The sequence below is a fragment of the Populus nigra genome, chromosome 19 (genome assembly GCF_951802175.1).
Source record: "Populus nigra chromosome 19, ddPopNigr1.1, whole genome shotgun sequence".
In the NCBI taxonomy this organism is placed as follows: domain Eukaryota; kingdom Viridiplantae; phylum Streptophyta; class Magnoliopsida; order Malpighiales; family Salicaceae; genus Populus; species Populus nigra.
Window position 1 is genome coordinate 12,531,462 of NC_084870.1, and position 13,936 is coordinate 12,545,397.

Below are 13,936 nucleotides of genomic sequence, written 5' to 3' on the forward strand. Positions count from 1 at the left end.
TAATTTCAATTAACATAACAATAAATAAAAGGTAATGAAATTTATCGAAAGTCAAACCTTTAATTAAGGATCAAAATTATTTATTCAAAACATTTAGTTTTTATTTATTAAAGTCTCACTTGTTAAAAAAATTATTACAGCCCTTTACATATAGAAAAACTAGAAAATCTTACTAATAAAAAATAAAAATATTGAATAAAAAAAGCATAACAATAGCTAACCATAGTATCAATCTAGTATCAATTAACATATCCAGAAATACAAGGTAATGAAATTTATTAAAAGTCAAAACCTTTAAGGATCAAAATCACTTATTCAAACACACAAAAAATATTTATTTTTTATTCGTTAAATTCTTATTTGTTAAAAAAGTTATTAAAATCATAGTTATCAAATCCGATTTGAGAATTGATCCGGTCAAGGATCCAGGTCTCGGGTTACATGGACTGACCCAAGTCAACCCGAATCAACCCAGAAAAATTAAAAAAAACATTTGAAGTTTTAAAATTTCATATGAAAAAATTGAAAAATAATATATGTGAATATAGAATATACATGTTGTAAATAATGAAGTTTAAAAGATTATTTCAAAATATTTTTTATTCCATATTGAAAAAATACTATATTATCCTTTTAAGTTGAAGTATTTGAATCAAAAAGATTTTTTATTTCATATTAAAAAATATAATTTTTTTTATTGTGAACATATAGTACATAAAATATCATTATAGTATTTATATAATAAAACTTTGAAAAAGATTAATAACCAACTAAAAAAATATATAAAAAAGGGTCTCTAGTTATGAAAAAAAACACATTAAAAAAATATCTTTATCAGGTTTTGTTGGGTCGCTCGGGTTATGGATCAACTGTATTTTTACTCATTCTGATCTTTTACTTTACCCGAACCGGTCTAGCCACCGGGTCAACCCGTCGGGCCGGTCTAGATAAAACCTTATTAATAAAAAAACAAAAATATTAAACCAAAAGGCATAACAATACTAAATAAAAAAATTAAAAATAAAATTCCTAAACTAAAAATAAAGAGATAATAATGATTAAAAAATATTTATTTTTTCAAAAAACTCTTGCATCTTAAACAAATATATTTTTTAATGAAATAAAAAAAATGCACTACACGAAGTTTATAAAATATAAATATTTATTTAAAAATCCATGAAATATGTTATTTCTGTAAATAAAAATATGATACTAATTTTTAAAAATTAGTTTTAAGAAAAAACCATGAAATCACAGCAACCATTTTATTTATCTACATTTTACCCATTTTCATCACCAATCCATCGAATTCGGAAACAAAAGGTGATTTTACCAAAAAGAAAAGTGAAAAACAAACTCTCTTCCAGATTAAAAAGAAAAGACAGTAAAACTGTAAGACTGAAAAAATAAAAATAAAAAATGCTAGTAGTAACGGACAAAAATCCCCAAAACCCTTCCCCCTTAAAAACAGCTATCCATTTCTCACCCTTCCCCCTCACTCATTTCCTTCTTATCCTCCAAACATGGCCGGCGATAACTCAGCAGACCAAACCACCGACTCACCCGACCCGAACCCACAAGAAGACCCAAATGCTGATACCAACAAAGACAACAACCTCTCTTTTTCCTCGTACTCCGACTCCGACTCCGACTATGACTACGACTACGACTACGACTACACTCAATCCTCCACCAACCAAGAGGACGGCGTTGTCACCTACACCAGACCGGGAGATGAAATCCCAGAATCGGAAAACACACCGGAGAAAAACATTGCGCGGTTCGCGGATGTCTTGGAGAGCAAAAGGATGAAGAGGATGAAAGAAGAAGAAGACAGAAACTATGTTTTTTACGAGGATTTGTTTGATTTTCCAAGGGACAAAGAGAATTGGAGGGAAGAGGATTTGAAGGAGCTGTGGGCTGACCCTCCATGGGAATCTACGAAACCAGGGTGGGACCCAGTGTGGGCAGATGAGGAGGATTGGGATATTGTTAGGAAGATGAAAGAAGAAGGGAGAGACCCGCCTATTGCACCTTTTTACGTGCCTTATAGGAGGCCATATCCGGTGATTCCTGATAATCATTATGATATCTCGAATCCGAAAGCTGTTATTGAAGAACTGGATAGGATTGAGGAGTTCTTGACTTGGGTTAGCTACATTTTCGAAGATGGTAGCTCGTAAGTGCTTGTGAAGCTTGCTCGTTGTTGTGTTTTTTGTTTTTTGGTTGTGTTTTGTTACATAGGTTTTTGTTCATTTTTTGATAATTTGCTTTGTGGTTATAGCTGCGTTGGTGATATTGAGAGCAATTGGATGAATGGTTGGTGATTTTTGCTTAGTTTATGGTGGGATTTGATCTTGTAATTTTCGTATAAATGCGTTAAAATCTGCGTTGGTGTTCTTAGAGGAATTGGATGCACGATTATTCCAGTTTTTTGGATGGGGTTTCGTGAGTCTATGTTCAATTCCTGCTGATTATTTTTGGTGCAAAGAAAACGGAGTATGTTGTTTCGTGTACTGCTTTGTTACGCGTGGTTTATAATTCTTCATTCAATTTAAGTTGTTAAAGGTGATAAAACCATGGTATGCTTGCTAGCTTGCAATGAAATTACACACCACAAAACATTCCCTTAGTTTTGAGATGATTTCAATGGGTGATAATCAGATGATTCAGTTTGTTTTTCGGTTTTGAACTCTTCATTTGTTTGTCTAGTAGCTCAGGGTGTGGGTGTGACTAATGGACTGGATTTTATTTATCACAATTATAATTTATGAGGTTAATAGAATATGCCTTTAATTGCTCATGTACAGTCTGGTCTGAATGTATATTTGATCCTTTCCATGATCTCTCCATTCTAGTTCATCACATGAGAATTCTTTTCACCTACTTGTTATATCGTGTTTTGGATTTGTAAAGGTATGAAGGCACTGTTTGGGATGACTTGGCACATGGCAAGGGTGTTTATGTTGCTGAACAGGGGCTAGTCAGGTTTGTACTCTATCTTAAAAGTTGCACTTGCACTTATATTTATCCATTGGAAAGTTAACAGAAAAGTGACACAAATTGATGTATACTGTCATCAAGAAAATAGAAGTGCTGATGCACTGCGATTATAGTTCTCTAGCTAGTACATGGCATGTTGTTATCAAATATCCAATATAATTTAAACTAGCGTGTGAGTGTCTGAGATTTATGCCTGCATTAAAAGTACTTTTTTAGAAACTAAGAACTTGGAGTTATGAAAAAAAAAAGGAAAGAAAAAGGAACACGTGGCAGATAATTATTTGACTTCATCCTAGTCTTTGAATGATCATTGTGATTTAGCAACCTTGGAAAAAAGAGGAAATAATGTTGTATGGTAGATGTATATAGGAAGCTTCTCCATAGCTGAAGAAACCCCTACATGATGTGCAAAGACTGTATTTAGGCTCCTTGGATGCAATTTAGTAATGAAAATACATGTTTTTTCAGCACCCCCCCCCCCACTCTCCCTCCCTCTTTTTCTTTTTTTTTCGTAGTAAAGTCAGAAAAACTCCAAGCTTACTAAACAGTTTATTTTTTCATATGCTGTTAGAGAGCTTGCCACTTTCACAGCCCCTTTTTGTCTAGATTTTGATGTGTATTAGGCTCCATAAATTTGTAGTTGATGATTCAAACCAGGATAGAAACACTTTAAAGCTCTATCTATCTATCCATCATAAAGAATTTGCTTGGCCTATTAGCAATGCGCCTTCTACTCAGACTTTTATGATATTCCCTTACTGTAGGTATGAAGGTGAGTGGCTCCGGAACAACATGGAAGGGCACGGAGTGGTAGAAGTTGATATACCTGATATAGAACCTATACCAGGTTCCAAGTATGTTCACAATCCATATCTCTTCATAATCATAGTATGATTAAGATGTGATCTTTTTCCAAACAGAATAAATAACTTGAGTTGGTTATGACTATCTTTTCAGGCTTGAAGAAAAGATGCGTGCTGAGGGAAGAATTATATCTAGAGATTTTATGTCCCCGGAGGACAGGAAATGGCTGGAGATGGATATTGAAGATAGCATGCGTCTGGCTGGAGGGCAGTATGAAATACCTTTTTATGAGAATGATGAGTGGATTAGACAATTTGGGGAAAAACCGTAAGTTCTTTGTATTCAGCTGTGAGTTATTTTTGTTTTCTGTTCTTGTTACATTGGTTCACATCTTTTACCTAACTTTTTATGTTTTTCAAATCTTCAACCTATCTTAATGTCAATCCCATTGCTTGCATAAGTGCCTGGTTTCTTCCCTTTATCTGAGGGTCAATGAGTTGGGCATGCTACTTTGGTTTGAACTTGAGATCACGTGCGTTGCATCCTTTCAAAGTTTCCTTTAAAATGTAGCTAGAAGCTGCTGCACACTTAGTCTTAGTAAGAGCAGGAAACTGTAAACAGGCCTGCTGTTTTAAGGTGAAGATGCTTCTCTATTTCCATTTTCCAGACACACATTTGGTGTTTGTGGTACCATTGCCATGAACCATAAAATCCCAAAGAGGTGAACAAAACCAAAGTTGAATTTCAAGGTCACAATGACAGCATTGGAGCATATGTGTTGACTAACTCCTCGGGCATACCTCCCATCTTACAAGGATCCATCCGAAGGCAATGAGTCAAGGATTCTGCTCTCCAAGCTGCTAGAAGTGATGGCCCTATAATCCAATGACTCCCAGAAACTGAAAAGATGGAGACAATCTGATAAGCGACTAGGCAATGGAGTAATAGATGATCATCAATTAACCATCCTTTTGATGCCAAGTGATATGTTTTTTTGTTTTTATTGGTGTCAGTATGAACGATCTTTATCTATACAATTATCTTGTCTAAAGATAAAAGAAGTGCTACTGTATTGTATGAATCTTTTGGTTTTTTCTCATAGAAGACATGAATTTTTATTTTGGTGAATGCATGTTTCATGTGATAATTAATTAATGTTGATAGTGTTTCTATGTCAGGGAGAAAGGTCGGTACCGTTATGCTGGTGAATGGAAGCATGGAAGGATGCATGGTTGCGGTGTCTATGAAGTCAACGAGCGCACCATATTTGTAGGTTCATGAAATATTAAAACCATATTTCAGAGCTTGGCATGTATGTAATTTTAATGCCAATCTGTTGGAAGGGTCAACACAAACTTGAAATAATATCTGAATCCAATTTTTCTCTGTTAGTGCTCCATATCATAAGAGTTGATATTTCAAGTAACAAGTGGCATAGTTGGAAATGATTATTTAAGACTTGAAATTAAATCAAACCCGTTAGCTTGAAAGTATGCACCGTGGTGATAGAAATTTCATGAACACAGATATGCACAGCCAATAAATTTGATGTGTGTAATTGGTCTGCTCTCTTTTTTTTGTTTTTTGCAACTCTTAATATTTCAGTAAAATTTCCATTCCTGGTAAAGTGTCAAAGTAACTATTGCTTGGTCACTTGTTGCCTGGGTGGAAGCCATGGGTGTAACCACAAAGCTGCAGGTGGAGTCTTGAAAGCAATTATTTCATGCATATATGTTGAAGGATATACTGTCTCCAAACCTTCCTTCCCAGCACTGCACTGTGGCAGGACCATAACGGGATAACGGCTTTTTTGTTTTTTCCATTTTAGTTTCATGAAAGAGTGACCCCCTATTTTCGGTGTACATACAGGGTAGGTTCTACTTTGGAGAGTTCGTAGAGGATGCTACTGATTGTGATGAAGACATTTCTGCGGTATGTTATCACTTTCTTTTAAAGGTTAAACTTTTCTAAGATATTTCTCTTACAAAAAGGTCTTACAGGTGCACGCAGGAATAGCTGAAGTAGCTGCTGCAAAGGCTAGGATGTTTGTCAATAAACCAGATGGAAGTATGTCTTTTTTACTCCAAATATTGCTTTTAATGGAGAGTAGCAATAGAGTTACAGAATAGTAGCAATTGAGTTACAAAGTAATGCATCGACCGGGGCTGGAAAGTCAGGGTTTGACTTTTTTGTTATGTGGTGATAATCAATGACTGATGAAATATAATATCCATTTTGTGTAATCACGTAGATTATACTCTACAAATTGATGGACAACACAACCTTGGTCATTGATTTAGAGATGCACATATGATGGCTGACCAAGGTATATGCTGTCATATCTCTCAAAAATATTATCGTCATGGCTACAAAGTCTTCTTGTTAGATGTTGCTGGTTAAATGTTCTTTGGAGACAGGATTCAAGCATTCAAACTAAGCATCGTGACATCATACATGTTGAAGCATGGGAATTGGGAATGCAGGATATAGCATTGGGTTTGAGCTTGCTTGCTTGAATGCTTAAGCTTCTGTTCATCTTTTAGACATCCATGTTTCCCCTCACTGAATTATGACAGTTATTGCCTCTAATCCCAACTGTCACTAGATTTATAACTGCTAACTTGCCATTTGCAGATCCAATTTTCTATTGTAGAATTCGTCCATAATGTATTGATTATGTGATCTCTCATTTATTCTTCTTTTGGTATTATGTTTTCTTGCAGTGGTTAGGGAAGCGTTTGGTCCATATAGTGATCCTCAACATCCCTATTTCTATGAGGAAGAAGATGTGTGGATGGCGCCAGGCTTCATCAACCAGTTCTACGAAGTAAGTTACTTTGTTAACCTGCTTTTAGACTTATTTGTAACCCATGGAGAGGATGAGAACAAATGTGCTTGTTTGGCAGGTACCTGATTATTGGAAAAGATATGCACATGAGGTAGATCAAGAAAGAGAGATGTGGTTAAATTCCTTTTATAAAGCTCCACTGAGATTGCCTATGCCCGCTGAGCTTTCATACTGGTGGGAGAATGGTATCATCTCTCTCTCTCTCTCTCTCTCTCTCTAGTCCTTGCGAGAAATTTAGCTTGCATACATGGAGCCCAAACCAGTTAATGAAGATAGTCCATTTAACTTGTTTTTAGGCTAATTGCTAGTGCTTTCGTGGTTGAGTCCCAATGCTGCCTCTTTTTTTTATCCTTTTTGTTCGGTGCTTACATTTTTACATTTGTTTGGACAGAGGAGACTCCTGAATTCATTGTTCTTGACAAGGAACCAGAACCTGATCCTGAAGATCCATCTAGGCGCATATATACTGAAGATCCTGTCATCTTACACACACCAACTGGACGAATAATTGATTGGGTTGAGGATGAGGAACATGGGGTTCGGTTATTTTGGCAGCCAGCTCTGAAAGATGGGGAAGATTTTGATCCTGATAAAGTTCAATTCCTACCTCTTGGTTTTGATGAGTTTTATGGAAAAGAGGAGGTGATAAAGAAGGAAAACATATGGCAGCGACTTCTAAAAAGAGCTGATGATGTGGGCAAGCTGGTGCGTGGTAAACTAGAGAAATGGACTGAAGAGAAGAAGAAAGCTAGCGAGATAAAAATACAGCTGTATGAAAAGGAACTTGAGTTGATAGAGGCTGAATTGTGTTTAGAGGAGACCATGGAAGACTTGGACGAGGAGCTGAAGATGAGAGAAAAAGAGGAGGAAGAGAAGGTTGAGATTGGTTTGCAGGGGGAAGATAATACCTTTGTGTCAGCCCAACAGGAGGAGAAACCTCTAGCTAAAGATGAAGAGGAAGAGGAGGAGGAGGAAGAGGAGGATGATGATGTTACACCATCAAGTTTTGGTTCTGTGACCCAAGATGAGGACCCAAGAAAGAATGACCAGAAAGGAAACAGACCTGCAGGAGCTCCATTTTCTGCATCATCACTGTCATTTGCTTCCTGTAGTCTTCTTTCAACAGTAAGTTCAAAACTCCATGAATTCTTTTCCATGTGCTTAGCAGTCAGTCTGAATGCACTCCAATGTTTAGAAGAAAAGAAGCCGTAATATGCGAGGTTTGAAGAATATCTGCTTTCTGATGCCTTACATTTCATTAGAAGGAAAATGTCTGCAATCCCATTGATTTCTTTTTTTTTTTCAAGTTACCTGACTAGTCCTGATGCATCACACAATCCTCTAAATATCCAAACCATGATTTTCTTTCACTTTTCTATGTAAAACGGTCACAAAGTATTTGTTGAATCTCAAACACCATTTGTTTGTTTGTTTGGAATAAATTGGTCAAGGGTTAGAAAAAAGAAAATAAATTGGTCAAGGGTTAGAAAAAAAAAAGCGCCTATGATGTATCAATTCATCCAAATCAGATGGATTGAAAAATGTAAGCTTGAAAGGTAGGATTGATCCTTCTTTCCTTCCTGGGGAGTATATCTATCCAACCAAAAAAGGTGATCTTTTTCTCCCTGTCTTTTCCTCCCTCTTCATCTATCCATCTCGTTTAGCACCCAAGTAAATGGGTTATGAGATTTGATGTTCATCAACTTCTGGAATATTGATTGGTTTCCTCTGGGAGATGTATTTTAGTTGGACAATGCAAGCTGTTTGGTTTAGGCTAGAGTGGTTTGATGTTCAGTTCTGTGGATGCTTAGTTTTATTCTCCCATCAGGAGATGACTTGTGTTTTAGATGGACTTGCATGCAGTTATATGGATGTTCTTTTCTTTGTGAAGACTTATTTTTGTTTCTCCCCCTTCTGATCTGTTGACCGTTGCCTGTACCTTTTCCACTGGCTTGACTTGATTTTATCATTCGGCTGGTTTGCAGGTTCCCTCAAGGCTACAGCAATCGTTTTTAACATGGAAGAAAAGATTGCCGCAGAAGGCAACTCCTTCCCTTTGTGTGGAGAGCCCTAATGACCTCTCTGGAATGGTTAATTCAGTCAGTTTCCCCCCAGTCCTTGGTCAAAAGGGAAGGTTGAGAGCTGAAAGTTGTGCAGATCAGAGGATTCAAGCTACAAACCATTCCAACAGAAAGATGTCTCGGTTACATTCCTTATCACGAATTCTATCCCATCCTTCAGCTTCTGTGAACCCCAGAGAAAATCTAAAAAAGCCAAGAAAACAGAGGCATCCTTGGTTGCATGCAGCACCAGAGAGAGATTCAGACAGCATATTGTCAATGCAGACACAATTGTATTATTTAGAATCATATACTAATACAATTAAATATGAGCCTCTTCCTCTCTTAAATTAGATAGGAATTCCATGATATTGCAAGATGGCCAATTTTGTAGACCACATTTCATTTTTTTGGCAAAATGTCTGTATGTACTCTGTATTTTGGTTTCCTTCGGATAAGGTGATGGAACATATGAGAATGCAAATTGTTGGAACTTGGAAGTTTGGATGTTTCTTGCCATGTATCTGTGCCTACTTTCGGATTTCCGTGGCTGCTGTGAAACCCCAGGGCTTCTTTCACGAGTGTTCTTTCAATGCAAGTGCTGGTAAATGATGCTTCACGAAACGTTTCTTTTTAGTACCAGTTGTTGAGCCCCAAGATGGAGGTGATGCTGTCAAAATGGGCTGGTGTGTCTTTACCTTTCGTTTTTTAGCAGTAGGATCCAACCACTAAAGTAGATTGATTATTCCCGCCCCCACCTATCTTCAACAGAATGTTGAAAGCTGCCTCAAGTCAGCAGCTGCCTATGGAGACAGACGGAATATCAGCAATTACTGAAATCTCAAGAGTGCCTGTCTGCCAGATAGTGGCAAGACAGAGGGTGCTATATCTTTGAGTAATTGTTATCTTGGGCTTGTTTATTTCTAGTTTGATTGTGGCATCATAACCTCATCTAGGCTGGTGGCTCACATTCAACCGATTACTAATGCCCATTTGTGACTGCTTCGGCCATTTGTAATATCCATGCAACATATATACTAGCAGAATGGACATGGCTGCACCTTGGAGGTTCAATAATTGCCTATGAGAACCATTCGGTGTAATCAAATGGGTTTTTCTTCTTTGGTGATGATTGATGGTGAAGGCCATGTATCTCAAATCTTGCCAATCTCTAGGGCAATCAATCAACTCAGACCCATCCCAAAACATTGTTTGGACAAAATATAAAAATTAAATTCTTAAAGTTGATCCAGCTGAGCCTTATCTAAGCTTGGTATGACCAATTGTATTATGGATTGAAATTTTGACTCAACCAAACTATAAATTAACTCGTTAATATACTTGAATTTGATCAAGTTATTTTTTAATATAATTTAAAAATAAACTTAATTCGGATTAATTTTAAGATAATGACTCATAAGATAAGAGTTTTATTCTTTTTAACTATTAGAGCTAACTTTATAGTATCTGAAAAAATAAAATAAAAACAAATTAAATTCTTTTATTTTGATAAAGCGTATTAATTACATTACTTTTCTTAAAATTTTTATTTTTAAGCTCTTTATTATTATAATAAATATCTATCCCAACTAGGTTATGAATTTCCTTATTTTATTTTTTTAATTTTGCTTATTATCACATGCTATCCAATGGAAATTCACTAACACTTTTCCTGCTCTCTTTTTTTACACATAAAATATAGACCAAGTATTTGTAAAGCATGAGGGAGTATTCTCTGGGACCATGATTCAATTTTGCATGCCCTACCAAATTGGCAAATTGTTCACTACAAGACTACTCTTAAAGGGGGACCAAAGCCTAATTATAGTGACCGTGACTCAAATTGATTGAATTCATTTTGGCCATCTTAATTCTTTGTGAAATACTATGGTGTCACGTTCTTGATGGCAGCTGCACTGTTGACTAGTTGAAGCATCCAAAACCCACCTATGAATTCATCACAATCATGTCCACCTTGAAGCTTAGGATTCTAAAGAACTTCTCATCCATACGAGGCAAAACTAAGGTGCTGGTGGTCATGCAACTGGTCTCAAGGATAACTACGTAGGAGGAAGGAAACTTTAAGGTTTTCATTTTCAGTCTGGGAAATGAGGACGTACAATCCCCACCCTTTTATTACATATTTGTGTTAAATAATAAGAAATTAATTATTAGCTATTGAAATCTTTTGTGATCGCCAATTATTATCCACTTGTTTGTTTGTTTTTTAGATTTATTGAAATCGAATCCTTTCTAATGAGCTACGTACTATTGGGATTCAAATATTAGAATTTTCTGTCTTATGGACCTGCTGTTTTCGTGTTCTTGTTCTTACCTTGAACCCTCCCTTTATGCCCATGATCAAGAATGATCTGGATCGCAAGCAGACGTAAGATTAGACTTTTGTCCTCCTATCTATCCTTTCTAGTCTCACAAATGTGTGGCCTTTGTTTACCCCCCAAAACTAAGATGCCAGCCTGGGAATATTGCCTCCCCTAGATAATGATAATAATAATAATAATAATAATAATAATAATAGAGAAACTATTTCCCAAATAATTATAATAATAATAATAATAAAAAGAAGAAGAAGAATATACACCAAGTTAAGTGTTCCTTTGGGGTGGGAGAGCCATCAATGTTAGCGCAATCAAATATGATTTGAAGACCATAAATTATTGACAATTAATAAAGCCATGTGACAAAACCATGGACAAATTTAAATTAATAATTACGAATGACATGGAGAAGTTTAGTGGAATTGGTAATGTTTTGTGTGATGTATTCTAAATAGTATTTGCATACTCTCTTGATAAATATAAAATATTCAAGTAGTGGAGATATAAATGATGTATTTTCATGCGTTTCTAGTTTTAAAAATATAAAAATTTATTTTAAAATTGTCTTAAATACAGAATCATTTCTTGAGTCAAATATATTTTTGTTATTTTTGCGTGTATGCATATTTATTAAAATACTATATTCAAACCCAACCGTAGAGTTTAGCATGCCCAGATACCATGTCATTTTCTTCATGTCAATAGCCTGGATTAATTTTATATAAGGTATAATTAGCATAGTTCATTCGAAAAGTTTGTGTACACGCGTGTGCTAATTGTGAGGAAGAAATACTCATGAATATACTAATTTAAATGTAAACGATTTGTTTAGAATCCGATCATGAAATAACTCTTACTGGTATATATAAAAAACGTTCGAAAATAACTTAATCATTAAATAAATACACAGATGTAATTAATTCTTGTTGATACTTGGAAGAAAAGAAAGAAATCTCGGGGTTAATTAATTGCTTGAATTAAAGATCAAGGCGAGACACTCCAAATCTTAATCTTTCTTTTCCTCGAGGCTATCCTGGTTGATTTAATCCCAATCTTTAGGCTTCATTGGCCTCCCCTTACTGCTTATCGGACGCTGCAGTACTTCAGCTCCATGTCCATATCAATATTCTAATTGTTTTTTTAATTAATATAGGTATTGGGTCAGCTTTCGTGTACTTCGACTAATCTTACGGATCTTGAAGTTAACAACCATGTATAGTTTCAGTGACCTTGAGATTTGTAAGACTCGAACAGGTAATCTTTACGAAGCAAACTTACAACCTGATCAGTTAAGTTACATCTCTTAAAGTTATTTTCAATTGTTAATTATATGATTTAAGACAATAGCTTAAAATTGCAAGTAATGACTTGTTATAACCAATATATATATATATATATATATATATATATATATATATATATATATATATATATATATATTCAATAGTATATGGATTGAGCTAGCAAAATATTAATGCATGGAATCAGTAGAATAAAAAATCTATGAGATTCTGACTTCAATCCAACCTTATCCGAGTTATAAGCATTTTCTAAAATTACTGTTTATTTGTGATATATAGGAAAAAAACACATATCGGCATATTAACTTGAGCTCCTTCTAATCCACTTCAGTGCACGTACGGATGTATGCATGACTTGGGTTTAAAGCAGAGATAAGACTATTTAGACATAGCTCATCAACCCGATAATCCAGTATAAATCAATAATTTCTTTTATATGAAGAATTGATTAATCGAGATTTACTTTTATATGATCAATAAATATTTAATCTAATAATTATGGGATACATTTTTTTTAAGGTGAAATTCATGAAACAATTGGATTCTTAACAAAACATTTCCGCTCAATAAATTAATAGATTTGTTTTAATGCCGAAAAGATTTATTACAATGATGGCCAAAAGAAAAGGGAAAGAAGACAGAGTATCGGTCAAAACATTTCACTCTTAGCCTAGGTGAAAAGGCTCAGTCAATTGAATCCAACCCGTTGTCAAGACCAAAACGTTGGAGCTGTTTTTCGCCAACTTCCTGTTCTTGTACTAAGAAACCCAAGTAGGTTGCTGGAAACTTGGAATATCTCAAATAATGAGGCGGTCTGCCTGAATAAATTAATAGGATACTCTGCCTGAATAAATTAATAGGAATATCTGTCAAACAACAAGAAATTAATGAGTTTGATGCTCTAATTTAATATAATATAATGTTCCTTAGAGAGCTTGATTGGCTTCATGACAACAACATATGTATTTTTATATTTGGATGCTAATAAACCTCGTAACTTTAATATTCAAAACGCAGCTGCTTCTATCATTGTAATATTATATGTGCAAAAATAGAAATAATAATAATAATAAACTTCTGTGATAGTAATTTTTTTATTCAACTATTACTCAGGCCGATCGAGTCACTTAAAAAACTTAGATTGATTCGAGTTATCGACTTGCAATTTAAACTTTGAATTAAATTAAATTTCGAGCTGGGTTTCAAGAACTATTATAGAAGATATAACCAAGCTGAATTTGTAGCTAGCTAGCAACTCGACAAGCACGGAAAATTCAGTTCTTTGAGACCAGACGTAATCCCATAACCAGATATATATATATAGATATATATATAGCTCATTCTTATCCTCACAGTAGAGTCTTCTTTCACTTGTTAATCGATATTCAATGAAAATATCATAAATTTCTTGGCCTAGCTATTCTTCCTCTTACATTGTTTTTCATCTTTCAAGTCTTTTATATTCTTGTCCACGATTCACCAAAAAAAAAAAAAATTGTATTTGAAAGTGTGGCTGTGGTTGCTTTTCAAAATGTTTTTCATTCCAAAACACATTAAAATAATATTTTTTTTATTTTTTAA

The 13,936-nt window shown here is 34.8% G+C and overlaps 1 protein-coding gene across 1 annotated transcript; it reads left to right on the plus strand.

Moving 5' to 3' along the window:
• Positions 1-1,457: 1,457 nt before the first annotated feature.
• Positions 1,458-9,215, plus strand: LOC133679311 (protein TIC 100-like). The gene is made up of 11 exons (XM_062101857.1): positions 1,458-2,179; positions 2,917-2,988; positions 3,768-3,857; positions 3,961-4,134; positions 4,986-5,076; positions 5,677-5,739; positions 5,808-5,874; positions 6,531-6,634; positions 6,714-6,840; positions 7,047-7,780; positions 8,641-9,215. Exons 1-11 carry the CDS (start codon positions 1,524-1,526, stop codon positions 9,067-9,069), a joined length of 2,607 nt encoding a protein of 868 aa, XP_061957841.1. The 5' UTR covers positions 1,458-1,523; the 3' UTR covers positions 9,070-9,215.
• The last annotated feature ends 4,721 nt before the right edge of the window (positions 9,216-13,936 follow it).

Excerpts from the sequence above, each read along its gene's own strand:
- LOC133679311 (XM_062101857.1), top strand. The coding sequence starts at position 1,524 with ATGGCCGGCGATAACTCAGCAGACCAAACCACCGACTCACCCGACCCG. Across the intron at positions 3,858-3,960 it reads GAACCTATACCAGGTTCCAA|GCTTGAAGAAAAGATGCGTG; the intron begins GTATGTTCACAA and ends CTATCTTTTCAG. Across the intron at positions 4,135-4,985 it reads AGACAATTTGGGGAAAAACC|GGAGAAAGGTCGGTACCGTT; the intron begins GTAAGTTCTTTG and ends TTTCTATGTCAG.